The sequence below is a fragment of the Centroberyx gerrardi genome, chromosome 20 (genome assembly GCF_048128805.1).
Source record: "Centroberyx gerrardi isolate f3 chromosome 20, fCenGer3.hap1.cur.20231027, whole genome shotgun sequence".
NCBI classification, from domain to species: Eukaryota; Metazoa; Chordata; class Actinopteri; order Beryciformes; family Berycidae; genus Centroberyx; species Centroberyx gerrardi.
Window position 1 is genome coordinate 9,772,869 of NC_136016.1, and position 13,102 is coordinate 9,785,970.

The following is a 13,102-nucleotide window of genomic DNA, read 5'->3' on the forward strand; positions in this document are numbered from 1 at the left end:
GTGCTGCAGAGGGGGGCAGGTCAAAGTCTGAGGTCAAAGTTTTGTTTAAGCCACACTACAGACCTGTTTACCATGCTGAACAAAGTGGACGGCAGACATTTACTTGTATTAAAAAGCTATATGTAGATTTAACATTCTTCATACCAAAAAAAGGGGACATTTTTTAAAGCAATTTTATTGTAGCCCCTCTTGGTTTCAACAAGTTACACCAATTCCTGATTCAGTAATGCTCCTTCACCAAAACCCTCTACCTCATACACACACGCACACCAGTATTTTTTGCAAATAATTAACACATTTTGACAGATTTTTTTTATTTCAAAATTTGCATCTGTGTGTAAATACATGTGTTTGCCCATGTGAGTGTGTGTGCTTGCATGCTTGTGTGTGTGTGTGTGTGTGTGTGTGTGTGTTAAGTGCCCCTGCCCAGTCCGTGCCACTGTTTGACCAGCTCCTGTGGTGTGTTGACCATGTCCATCCAGTGTTGCAGCTGAGGGCCCCTGGCGTACATGAAGGGACCCAGCACCACCACTCCCAGCAGGGCAGGAGGCTCTGAGGAAGATGAAGAAGGTGAAGATGAAGATGGTCTCAACCCTTCAGGTCCTAACTCGACAGAGGAAAGGCTAAGAGCGAGGGTTATAAAGTGATAACTTTTGTTCTAGCCTTTCTTCAGGTTTGGTAGTGAGCAGCTGTTAGTCAGATTACTACATTGTCACTGTCGGGTTAAAATGGGTGAAATTTCCAAAATGTCAGCTTTTCAGGAACTGAGAAAAACAACCTTGTTTTTTAGCTTGACCACCAGGCATTTTTGAGTTTATTCAATCGGTTTTGACAGTGTTTCAACCCATAGAGTAATCCTTGTGTATCCTTATCCTTCAAGTGAAGTTAAAATGTTAAAATCAACAAAATTGGAGTCACAAGGTTTTCACATGACAACAAACAGAGATATAAAATGAATTCAGTTGCTTTTCTTGGATTTATTTTTGTCGCCTGGCACAATTAAACCAAATTGAAGCTTTTGCACTCCAGGCTGCCTCTGGGAATAGAAATAGAGTAGGAAGCATGTGGATTAAATCAAAACTGATTAAGATCTGGAAGTGAGAAAGACTACTAAGGCAGGAGCAAATATGTGCACCATGCTGCAGCTGCCCTCTTGTCCTCCACACACTGTATGTAAGATCCTATGAAGATTGTGACGCGTTAAGACTGTGTTATATATGAAGTGTATATATGCAGCATATTAATCCCTATTGTATCACCTGAGCGGATGGCGTGCGGCTGCTGCAGCTCCAGCCTCACACAGGCCTCGTCCAGCTGCTGCGCTCGCACTTTAAACGTCATCCTGTGGTTGAAGTAGGGCTCGACCTCACCCTTCACCACAGAGCTTCGCTTGGTCCTCACCACCTGAGTGTGTATCTGCAGGCTCACCTGGACACACACACCTGGGAGCCACACACACACACACACACACACACACACAGATTTTCCTCGTCTTTCTCTTCTTACGAGGATGTCACAGCTGCACACAGGCCTGAATGTAACCAGCTGACTAGCGTACCATTCAGTCATTTACATGTAAAAGCATGTTGTACACACTCATCCACAGATCTTATACCTGCATCTGTGAGCAGCTGCAGGCCTCGTGCCCTCAGTGCCACCACAGTGAGGCGCTGCAGAGACGGACTGTAGTTGAGAGAAACCTGCACATCACCCAGCTCTGAACACTGAGAGAGAGAGAGAGAGAGAGAGAGGTGTGGGGGGCAGAGGGATGAGGAGGTTGTGTGCCAGTAGTTATATGCACATGTCGTGTGTGTGTGTGTGTTTCTGTCTGGTTGTACCTGTGTGTCCTCCTCTGTCTCCAGGTCTCTCCACAGCACCCTGCCAGCCTGACCCAGCTCTCCCTCCAGAGGAAACAGCACCCTGCCCACTGCATGCCGCTTGCCGTCCTGCTCCACGCTCAGCACACACACACTCAGGGTGCTCTGAGACACACACACGCCTGACACCTGGGGAGAGAACATGTATGAGAGAATGTGAATCTTGTTTTTCCTCTTGTCACTTTGGACTTCAAGGATGTGTGTTGTGGAAACTCGTGCCTCCTCACCTGGAAAACGAAGCAGTCGTTGAACTCGGGGTCGGGTCCCGTACCCCTGGCCTTGGCCTGGCGAGGCCGGCGGTCGTCAGGGAGGAGCCGGAGCTCCACCAGCGTGACGTTGCCGTGGAAACGGGGCGGGAGGTTGCCGAGGCGGAGCAGCGAGACCATGAGCTGTTCCCGGGTATGTCGATACTCCACAGCAAAGCAGAGGCGCGTGGCCATGCCGGGAGGAGGGGCCACCACCTCATTCAGAGTGGGAACACAGTACAGACCAGCCAGCAGCGTCCCCACCGGGTACCAGCCTATTGGATACAGGTATAGAGTAATTATACACTACCAGTCAAAAGTTTGGACACACATTTTTCTTTATTTTCCACATTTTAGAATAATAGTAAAGACATCAAAACTATGAAATAACACAAATGGAATTATGCAGTGACCAAAAAAGTGTTAAACAAATCAAAACTATCTTATATTTTAGATTCTTTAAAGTAGCCGCCCTTTGCCTTGATGGAAAGGCAAAGGCTTTGGAAAGAAATTCATACATAGGATCAACTTCACTATTTATATTTGTCTAAGAAACAAATTTCAAGCATTTAAGCATAAGCCTTTAGATCAAAATGCCTTTAAGATAATGAAAAACATAGTACATTCAATCAGGTGTGTCCAAACTTTTGACAGATAGTGTAGGTGCATGGTAAGTAAACACATAGTACCAAATATCATAGGATTTGTATAGGAATCTTCTTGGATTTTACATTTACATTTTACATAATTCCAATAATATGCATATGATAGGACTTTGGATATTCTACTACAGCTCATTCATAGGATTTTTTGTATGGATACTAGCATATCACAGTGACAGGAGCTGAAATATCTCTTTTCTACACTCCATAGAGAAAATAGTCCATCTATAGATCATGTTGGTTGGTAACTGTAAGTATCATCCTTGAATTTTACTGTCAGCTTACAAAAATAAAGTGACTATAATCAGCCTAGGATACTGTTCAACAAGGGCAGCCCCTGGTAACATACTGCAATGATGCAATGAAGGAAGGGAAAGGAGGAGCCTTAGTTGACCTACTCCTTACTGAAAGTGATCCACGATGGGCCAGTATGTCTCTCTGGCCCTCCACCTCCACCTCCACCTTCACCTTCACACCCTCCTCCTCCTCCTCCTCCTCCTTCTCCCTCTCCTCATTCTTCACACTGCCTTGGTTTCGTGATGTAAAGCGGGGCGGCAGGGTGAAAGGGATCTCATCTGGCCTTTTACAGAGAGACACAGAAAGGAACATTATTAAAGGTGCAAGTCAAACTTTTCAGGGAAATATGTTAATAAATAGCGAGGCGATTCTGGATTGGAGCTTCAAGATGATGCCTAGTTTCATGCTGAACTGCTATATACATGTTTGGTGATGAGGCACTAACCTGGACCAGGAACCCTGAGAAACCAGGATGACTGGAGCAGTGCATGCTGGGACTGGCGGCACTATGGAGACCAGCTCCTGGTATTGCCGCTGGCCCTTCCTCCTCCACAGATAGTAAACCATGACACCCATCAGCAGAATCAACAGGAGAGCCACAGACAGACCCACAGCCAACACTAACATCTGGTCTGGAAACAAAAAATTACAGATGGAAATACATGATATTAAGGCCAAAAGCATGAGGGAGAGAGCAGGAAGGGTAAAGAATGAGATGCAGAGAAACAGGGAATCATCAAATCCAGTTTTCTGCTTACCTGCCATGGAGAAACGATGGACTATTCAGCTCCAACACTAACAGACTGGTAACTATCTATGGTTTTCCATTTTCTTCCCAGCAACTTTCACTCAGACAGATTGATTCTCCCCAATTGGAGCTGCTCCTTACCTTTAGTTTATCAAAGTGAGAGAGAGAGAGTCTTTTCTTGTTGACTTCCTTGACAATAGTATGCATACAGTACATGTGTGTGTGTTTGTTCTTTCTGTGCTGTTTGTGGTGTGTCTTTAGAGCCATGAGACTGAGGCACAGCTGGCTCATTCTCACCACTTCACTCTGTTATCTGGCTTTTTTTGTTAGCTTTTTTTTTTTAAAACCCCCCCCTTTTTTCAAACCCCTTCAAGTTTTTGTCTTTTCCTCCCATTCCTTCTCTTTCTTTATACTTATCCACTGCTCTAATTAGTTTCATTGGATCCTTCCCTCATAATTACCATATAAATAATTGTGCATACATTTAATATGGCTGTCCTGATGATTGACAGAGCCTGTAGAATCAATGACCTGAACTTAACTCTGATTCAAAATGCTGCTGGCTCACATTATAGCTGCTTATCCACCCCCTTCTGGTTCACTTACGCACACACACACACACACACACACACACACACACACACACACACACACACACTAACTCTGTTCAGAGATTGGACAAGAGCTAATGAGATGACAGGAGGCTAATCCTTAGAGCTAAAGGTAGCGTAATGGCACTCTCTCATGCGCGCGCACACACACACACACACACACACACACACACACACACGTTCACAGGAAAATATACATATTCAGTGGCACCATCTTCAGACGAGAGAGAAGGTCCGGTTACGAGAGAAGAGGTAGAAGATGAAGCTGAAGAAAAGACAGAAACGAGTGTGTGCAAGGCCGTGAGAGAGGATGGAAAGGTGATCTTCTTAAGAAGTGAGAGAGTGAGCGAGGGAGGAAGAGCGGAAGGAATGAGGAGAGGAAGTCAAGACGCCATTTAGAAGTTCCTGCTCTCAGGCATGGAGGAGGTCAAGACAGGACGCAGAGAGTGAACAGAAAGGTAAGAAGTTATACTTTTCTCTGACATCGCACAGCATGGGTTTGTGTACAATGGACGGTCGTACTACTGTGGGATTGAGTGTTTATTCTTCCAGTGAAGACCAGGACAAGGTAAGCCAGGTCCGTTTGGGACAGAGGTGAAGTTTGGGGCATGACAGTGATTTAAGACAAATATAGCCTACATGCATGTGTTTTTTACTACTCATATTCGGGCACAATAGTATAGATGATTTCAATAGATTTCAAATGGGTGCGTCAGTATTCATACGACTGTTTTAGTTTCTCATACCAAAGACTGGCATCATCTGCTTTTTACACACACAAACACACACACAGGAATAAAGTTAGGCACAGCACACACACTGACTCTGTCGGAGGACGCGGCAACAGCTAGTTAACTCTAAATTGATTTTTGGCTGCCTATTTTTATCCTCTGCTTTATCTCCTCTCATTCTCTCTCTTTCTCTCTATTGGCTCTCTCTCAGTGTCAAGCAAAGGCCAAATGCTCTCTTAAATCTGTCTTACTCAATCCACCTTTTGTCTAATAATCTAATAATCTGGATTGTGTAATCTGATTAGGCTAATCTGGGCATGCATGGGCGTGTGTGTGTGTGTGTGTGTGTGTGTGTGTGTGTGGATGTGTACTGGCCGGGCTGTGTAAGTGGGCGAGAGAGAATAAAGAGAAAGAATAAATGTAGGATCAAGAACAATTCAACGATCAAAAACTTGTCTTTTCCTTCTTTGCGTTTTAGTGTTGTTGCCATGGCGAGGCCTGGGCGCCCCGCGTCTGAGCACTTGCAGTCAGGTGGCCGCCATGCCACTTCCTCCAGTGGAGCAGAGATGGAGGAGGAAGATCAGGCGCCCATTTTCTCCCTCTCCAAGAGCTCCATGGATGTGCTCATGTCAGCGGGACTGCCACACAAGCGGGACCCGGTCTGGGCCAGAGTGGACCTGAGACGCAGCTCCAGCACCAACACACACGCTGAGCAAAACTCGCTCACACTCCAGCAGCGGCACGCTCATATATTGCAGCGCGGCAACACACCAAACAGCCACCAGCCCACACTCGTAGCCCAACATCACGCACACACAGACGGCTCTCTCCCAGTCAGTGAGCTCTGGATCGCCAACGTGGAGCGCTGGAATGTGTGCAGCACACACAGTGGCAGAAGCACTCCAGACACTGTTGTGTGGAGGGGGGGGACTGTGCGCCCCTGGAGTCTGACCCAGGACGCCTTTGGCTCTAGTGCGCCAGACTCTCCCATGTCCAAACTAGCATCCCCTGCTATCACACCCTCGCCCTTCATCTCACCCCTGCAAACACCCTCTTTGCCAGACCCGTTCTCGCCTTCGCCGCTAACATTACCGCTGAACACACATCGACAGGAAGACACACCCCTGCCGTCACCCCTGCCACCATCACCCTTGCCATCATACTCACCTGAACCCCTCCAGTTCACCAGTACAGATGGTGAGTGCTTCCTGGAAAAACATGCCCTTACCTTCCAGTTTCCTTCCCCAATCCCCTCTTGCATTAGTTTTAAGGAGGAAGGCGGATTTGAGAGTGTTTCACCAGAGCCTGGGTGCCTTGTTGATGCCGCCGTAGAAAGGCCGCCCAGCCTGACTTTCAGCCCTGGAGGCACACAGTCCCTGGGGGTTGGTGCAGGAAGCCCTGTGGATGTCCAAATGTTTATATCCCCATCACCCAACCCTCAGGCAGAGGGACGAGGATCAAGGGGAGGACCCTCTGTCTGCCATCTGGAGTTGCCATGGCAGCTAGGACAAAGCTGTCCAACTGGTTCCTGCCCTTGCCGAGGATGGAGATCACCCCTGGTCTCTTCCCTGAGCGACTCGTGGTTGGAGGACTGCTGCAGGTACAACTCCAACCACTCATCACCCAGGGCTCCAAAGGGAAAGGTGTTCAGGGAGGAGGGGACCATGACGTTGGAGGAAGGGACGATGACGTCACAGTTGGACTTGGTCGATGCGGCGGTGCAGACGGCCTCTCCTAGTGGCTCCTGGTGGAAGCTGAGGAGGAACATGTCCCACATGTCCTCCTCCTACATGGGCTCCCAGTCCATCTTGGGCTCGCCGCCTGGGTCAAGGCTGAACCTGAGGTCCTCACTGGGGTCCAACTCCAACCTGGTGTCGTCTTCCTCCAGCATGTTCCCGCTAGACAGCGGAGAGGAGGATGGCCCGATGTACACGGTCAGCTCTCCTTCCTTGCACCCCCTGGTGAGGAGGAGGTCCTGTCTGAAGGTCGAGGGGGGGGAGAGGGGGAGGAACGGAGGGAGGCATGAGCTGGGGAGGAGGAGCAGCATGAAGCAGGTGCAGTGGGATGAGGACGGGATGACGTGGGACGTGTACGGAGCATCCCTGGACCCCGAGGAGCTGAGCACGGCCATACAGAAACATCTGGAACTCCAGAACAGCAAGAGCAGAGACAGCCCCCGACCACCAAAACACAAGTCAAAGAAAAAGACTTCTACCAAAGCAGCAGAGACTCCTCTCATAGCAAACCTAGTGAAGGTCGTGGTCCCAGAGCCCCCAGTGATGGTTGATATGGCAACTTCTATGGTGGAGAGTGAGAGTGAGGTGTGGCCGGAGGCAGAGGGGGAGAGGGAGTTGGAGAAAGAGGGAGGTAATAAGAGGGAAACGACAGAAGTTGTGTGTGTAAACAGCAAGGCAGAGGGAGATATAGAGAAAAAAGATGGTGAAGGAGAGGAAGAGGAAGTATATGGAGAGGAGGTTGCAAGACATCATAAGTCATCCGCCGGTGGGAGTGGACACAGCCAGAAGAAGAAGAGTGTGATAAGGTCATTGAGGCCCAGGTGGTGTGGGGGCTCCAACAAAACCAACAACTGATCTGGGAGTCTTAGGGATCCACAGCTGATCAAGTACTCAGTTTTGCACTAATGGAACTCTGAATGAAGCTGAGAGAAACACTGGCAAAAGTTGTATCTATGTGGTTTTAAATATAAAAACCTGTTGTGGTCTAAACTTTTTGTTTTTCACCTGAAGAATTTGGTAAATGGATAGATATGTGATGTTGGATCATTGGTTCTTCACCTCATTACGATCTGTTGTTTAGTGTTAGGTAGAAACAAATACATCTTGTGAAGTTCAGGTGAAGATCAAGAGTTAAATTAATGAGACTACTACAAGGAGGTGATACAACAGTGATTAGCATAAATGTACAATAAACCCAAAGTTAAGTTTTGTGTGTCTGTTGTGTGTCTGTAAATGTTTCAACACCATGTTTCTGTTTAGGGGGATTATGGATGGATGCTTGCACATGAGGAAAACACAATGGAAAAGGATCCTAACAGAATTCATGCTGTAATACTTACACTATTCCAGATAAAATTCCACGCAAAATCTAGATGACTGGCCTGACAGCCACATGTACAGAGCTCAAATGTTTGGTTTGACAACAACCCATTGCAATTTCATGCGTATCTTGTAGCTCACTGTGCAGTCACCCCCCCCCCCCTCCCCCTCCCTCTCTCCCTCACTGACTTACCAGACTCACTCTGCTCCCTTGCTCACTCATTCACTGTGGAAAAACATACACAAAGTCCAGTAATGTGTAAACTTGGTGAACCATGGTGGTGGTATGACCATTCAGGCACTGTTGTTCAGATGAGCAGGCACATTCTCTCTCATTCACCATAGTAAAAAGCTCCACTCACTAGTTGCTTCCACTGGAGTTATTGTTGTCATATTTCACCGGTTAGGAACAAACAACACAGATATGTGTGTGTGTGGGTGGGGGGTGGAGGGTGGGGGTGCTCTCTCTTGCTTGTATCTATTCATTCATATCCTGGGATCTTACTTGAGGATGTTGATCTCTCTGTCTCTCTCATTCACCTCCTCATTCCTTCTCCTACTCCCAGCTTTGATTCTTACGTATGAATATTAATATAAACCATCTTCAGTCAGATGAATGCACAGGTATCACACAGCTTTTCCACTGAGTCATGTTTGTACAGGATGAAGTGAATGCAGTCAGATGGGGATCTGGGTTATCAGAGTTTAAGGTCATTCGCAGGTCACTATGTCATTTGCATAAGTCACGTGACGCGATGCCATGATACTGGATGAGGTGAATGTGACTCTGTTTGTGTGTTTACAATGCTGTATTGCCTTTGTCATATGTACATGTTGTGGTGTATATGAGCAGTGAGCATATATGTATGTATGTGTATGTGAAAGTGCTGATGGGACTCCCCGAATCCACTATCTCAGTGGCAGTGGAAACCCATAGCTACAGGAGAACAATCCAGCGCTTGGCCTTTGTTGTGGCACCACCCATTGTCCCTGGAGGTGTGCTGTTGTGTGTGAGTGTGTGTTATGTGTACCTGTGTATGTACATCTACGTGTGTTTGCTGCCTGGTATAAATAGTGTGGGATGTGTGCCGACCGGCGATTCTGAGGAAGACGATGGCTGTTCCAGGACCCCCTCCGCTCCTCCTGCCGCCACTACTGCTGCTGCTGCTGAGCCAGGCGGCCCTGCCTGCAGCTGCATACACACTGACCCCCGGACGCCAGCCACAGCACAAAGTCCTCCACCTGGGTGAGGGGAAATACACACTTGGAATATACGAGAAAACACGCCTCCAAACAGCAAGGATCCTAGAGACTACTGTTGAGAATTACTTTCCTAGCATCTTGACATTTTTGATTTGAATGTTTCCTGTGATTGTTGGGACTGTATCTATTCTATGTATGGTGTGCTCTCTCCTCCTAGACTGGCCTAAGGATTGTGGCATGGCCCACTACAAGCCCAACATGGCTGAGAGGATTGTGTCTGGGAACGAGGCCAGACCTCACTCCTGGCCATGGCAGGTCTCACTACAGGTATATCTGTCTTTCTATTGAAGTGGCTCAGTATTCAGTGGATTGGTGGTTCTTAAAATGTTTGGTGCTTAGGCACACTTCAGCAACAAATCGAAAATCAAATTATTGATTGCTTGACCCTGGTATACTTGTGTCTGTACAAGAAGACTGGCAAACACAATTTACTGCTGGACTTAGACCAAATTCTGTTCCCTCCTAAAGAAAAATCTTCTATACCTCATCAACCCTTAACAATTATAGGCCTATCTCTAAACTGACATTTTTTATCAAAAGTTCACACATTTGCTATCTTTTTTTTTATTATTATTTTTTTTACAAAAAACAATATTTTTAAGAAATTCCAATCAGGTTTTAGACCACTATATAGCGCAAAGACAGCCCTTCTCAAAGTAAGGAATTACTTCCCTCTAACAGCAGATGGTGGAGAATGTTTGTTACTTATCACTTCAGACCATAGGACAGCATTTGATGCAGATGATCATGCAATTTTAATTGACTGCCTTAAGCACTGGGTGGATATCTCTGGCTCAGCACCGAGGTTGCTTAGATTCTACTTCTCAAGTAGAACTTACTTTGTTATAACAGGTAATTCTTGTCTATTCTTGTCTGTGGGGTCCCTCAGGGCTCAATTATAGGCCCCATCCTGTTCTCCTTCTACATGCTCCTACTTCGCAACATTATTCGTAAACATAATATCTTTTTCATTGCTACTGTGATGACACTCAGTCATAGCTTCTGTTGAAACCTAGCGACCCAAACTCCATAAACAATTTTAAAAACTGCTTTACAAGCATCAAGTGTTGGGTGTCTCAGAATGTTTTGCAACACAACTTTAACAGATCTGAAATAACATCCTAGCTCCAGACATCTTGTTCTAAAGGATCTTAGTATAATCTATCCTCCAATATGCAGCCAGTAGCCAGAAACTTAGTAGTGATTTTTGTCAATGACTTGACTTTTGAAGAACAGGTAAACAGAGTAATTCAGTCTTGCTTCGTATAGTTGAGAAACATGACAAAAATCAAGTTGTTTAAATCCTCTGCAGATGGAAGGAAAGGTTATCAATGCTTTTGACTCAAGACGACTGTAGCTCCTTCATTTCCTGCCTCAGTCAAAAATCACTTTTTAACTGGTGCCAAACGAAAAGACCCTATTAGACCAATTAGAATAGAATATAGAACTGATTTTAAGATTTTACTAATCATGTTTAAAGTATGAGTAGATCTGGCCCCTACCTACATTACAGACCTTGTAGTCCTTTATGAGTTGGAAGTTGGAGTTGAAACCCACTGGACTATTTGATAAATAAAAGAGCGATCAGTTGATGAAATGGTCATTATAGCAGCTCACTCAATAGGCTAGAGGCAGAGAGGCTGATCAAACACTGAAAGGCTGCTGGTTTGATCTCCAGCACCAACAGGTGGGTGTATTCCTGCAGGGAGATGTGACTGGAAGGTGGCTGGTGTGATGTAATGCTAAGGTGTCCAGCAACACTGTCAGGGACACTGCAGAGACACTGCACTTGGGGCAATCCCCAAGGAGCAATATCTGTTTCTGGGAGAGATATAAGGAAAGGCAATGAAATAATCTTGAATAACTGTAATCATTGAGGAGGTTGTCTGATTGTTCTCTCTCCTAGGTGCGTCCCAGGGGCAGCAAACACTACATTCATGTCTGTGGAGGAACTCTCATCCACAAGAACTGGATCCTTACTGCTGCTCACTGTTTCCAAAAGTAACCCACACATAAACACACACAAAAAGACACACAAAAAGACACATTGTTCAAGCATCGGTTATGATGATGATGTTAGCATAACATAGGCTGTTGCTACAAATAACAAAGAAACAAAAGAAACAAAAAAAAGATCATGATGCAAGGCTTTTCTTTAATTCCCTGTGTATGTCAGGGGTAAAGCCGAGGATGCTGGGAGCTGGAGGATTGTCCTGGGGAAGCACCAACTGAAGCGTTCAGAGACACCAGAGAGGATTTTCCCAGTGAGGCGAATCTACCGCCACGAGCATTTCCGTTACCCCACACACAGCGAGCTGGACTACGACATCGCCCTGGTGAAAGCTGCCACAGATATCGTCCCTTCCAACTTCATCCGCTACGCCTGCCTGCCGCGCAAGCAGATCAGCCTCAAACCAGGGCATTACTGCTGGGTGACTGGCTGGGGAGACACCCGGGGTGAGTGGGGGATGGGGGACTGGCAAGTGGGTGTTAGAAAGATGGGAGAAGGGGTGTGTGTGAAGAAGCAGAGTGTTGGGAGAAGGACTGAAGGAGAGGGGGCATAAGGATAATGGGAGGGGGAAGAAACACTGGGAGAAGCAACAGAAATCAATCTGATACCACAACAGTTGTGTTATTTGAATGTTGTCCTTTAACACATTTCAGGTGGGAAGGAGAACGTTTCTCTGGCTGAGGCTCTGAATCAAGCACGGCTGCCTATCATTGACTTCAAGACCTGCCGGCAGAAGAAGTTCTGGGGCGACCGCGTCCGAGACTCCATGATCTGCGCTGGATTCAGAGACACCGAGGGTCCGCCCGCTGCATGCCAGGTAGGACTGGGAGTTGCCCACCTTGGCTGATAGCTTGAAGATTGATTTCATGAATGAATGGATGAATGACTGGACACATGATGGATGAGAGGCTGCATTAACAATCTTGTGATGTACATTTTGCACCTCGGTCCTCGCTCACCGTCACTGTGATAACCCTCCTCTCCCTCCTGTCCCAGGGCGACTCCGGTGGTCCTCTGCTGTGTCAGCTGGGGCGGGACCGCTGGGAGGTGCACGGCGTGGTGAGCTTCGGTCCCATCGGCTGCACTGTGGAAAACAAGCCCAGCGTTTTCACCCGCACCGCCGCCTACATCCCCTGGATTGAGGCGACACGCATCAGGGACTTCTTCCTGCACTGAGCACGCCACCTCACCCAGTGCGGACAGCAAACATAAGCTCTGCTCTCTACTCTGTCACCTCTTGGATGTCTACATATTACTCCAAAGTATTGGTTTGTCTGAAAGTCTCACAGCCCCACTCATGAATGTTCCCTGGTTTCTTTTTGGATGACACTTTCACCATTTCTGCATTATCCCTCACTGGTCTTGGGTGATAAATCCACTTCAAGTGTGTGAATACATGTTCCTAATGTGACATAATTGTGTTCTAACAATATGTACACTATATATTACAAAATATACTATGTACTACTCTGGTTTAGAATAGTATAGAATTGTACCAGAGTACTACACAGTATACAGCTACTCTGACATAAAGTTGACCTTCCTCTCTTTCATGAGTGGACTTTCAAAACACTATTCCAGACCATCTAGTTTACACCTAT

The 13,102-nt window shown here is 46.6% G+C and overlaps 2 protein-coding genes across 2 annotated transcripts; one reads left to right on the forward strand and one right to left on the reverse strand.

Moving 5' to 3' along the window:
* Window positions 1-412: 412 nt before the first annotated feature.
* syt15 (synaptotagmin XV) lies at window positions 413-3,708 on the reverse strand. The gene is made up of 7 exons (XM_071900735.1): window positions 3,527-3,708; window positions 3,183-3,364; window positions 2,105-2,397; window positions 1,839-2,006; window positions 1,616-1,724; window positions 1,260-1,442; window positions 413-552 (listed from the first exon to the last, which is right to left on the reverse strand). Exons 1-7 carry the CDS (start codon window positions 3,706-3,708, stop codon window positions 413-415), a joined length of 1,257 nt encoding a protein of 418 aa, XP_071756836.1.
* Window positions 3,709-9,340: 5,632 nt separating this feature from the next.
* On the forward strand, window positions 9,341-12,677 carry LOC139912821 (elastase-1). The gene is made up of 6 exons (XM_071900736.2): window positions 9,341-9,473; window positions 9,648-9,757; window positions 11,397-11,491; window positions 11,667-11,947; window positions 12,155-12,318; window positions 12,498-12,677. The coding sequence occupies exons 1-6, from the start codon at window positions 9,341-9,343 to the stop codon at window positions 12,675-12,677; spliced, it is 963 nt and encodes a 320-aa protein (XP_071756837.1).
* The last annotated feature ends 425 nt before the right edge of the window (window positions 12,678-13,102 follow it).

Excerpts from the sequence above, each read along its gene's own strand:
- LOC139912821 (XM_071900736.2), top strand. The coding sequence starts at position 9,341 with ATGGCTGTTCCAGGACCCCCTCCGCTCCTCCTGCCGCCACTACTGCTG. Across the intron at positions 9,474-9,647 it reads GCACAAAGTCCTCCACCTGG|ACTGGCCTAAGGATTGTGGC; the intron begins GTGAGGGGAAAT and ends CTCTCCTCCTAG. Across the intron at positions 12,319-12,497 it reads GTCCGCCCGCTGCATGCCAG|GGCGACTCCGGTGGTCCTCT; the intron begins GTAGGACTGGGA and ends CTCCTGTCCCAG.
- syt15 (XM_071900735.1), bottom strand. The coding sequence starts at position 3,708 with ATGTTAGTGTTGGCTGTGGGTCTGTCTGTGGCTCTCCTGTTGATTCTG. Across the intron at positions 2,398-3,182 it reads TGGATCACTTTCAGTAAGGA|GCTGGTACCCGGTGGGGACG; the intron begins GTAGGTCAACTA and ends TGTATCCAATAG. Across the intron at positions 553-1,259 it reads GCCGCACGCCATCCGCTCAG|AGCCTCCTGCCCTGCTGGGA; the intron begins GTGATACAATAG and ends CATCTTCCTCAG.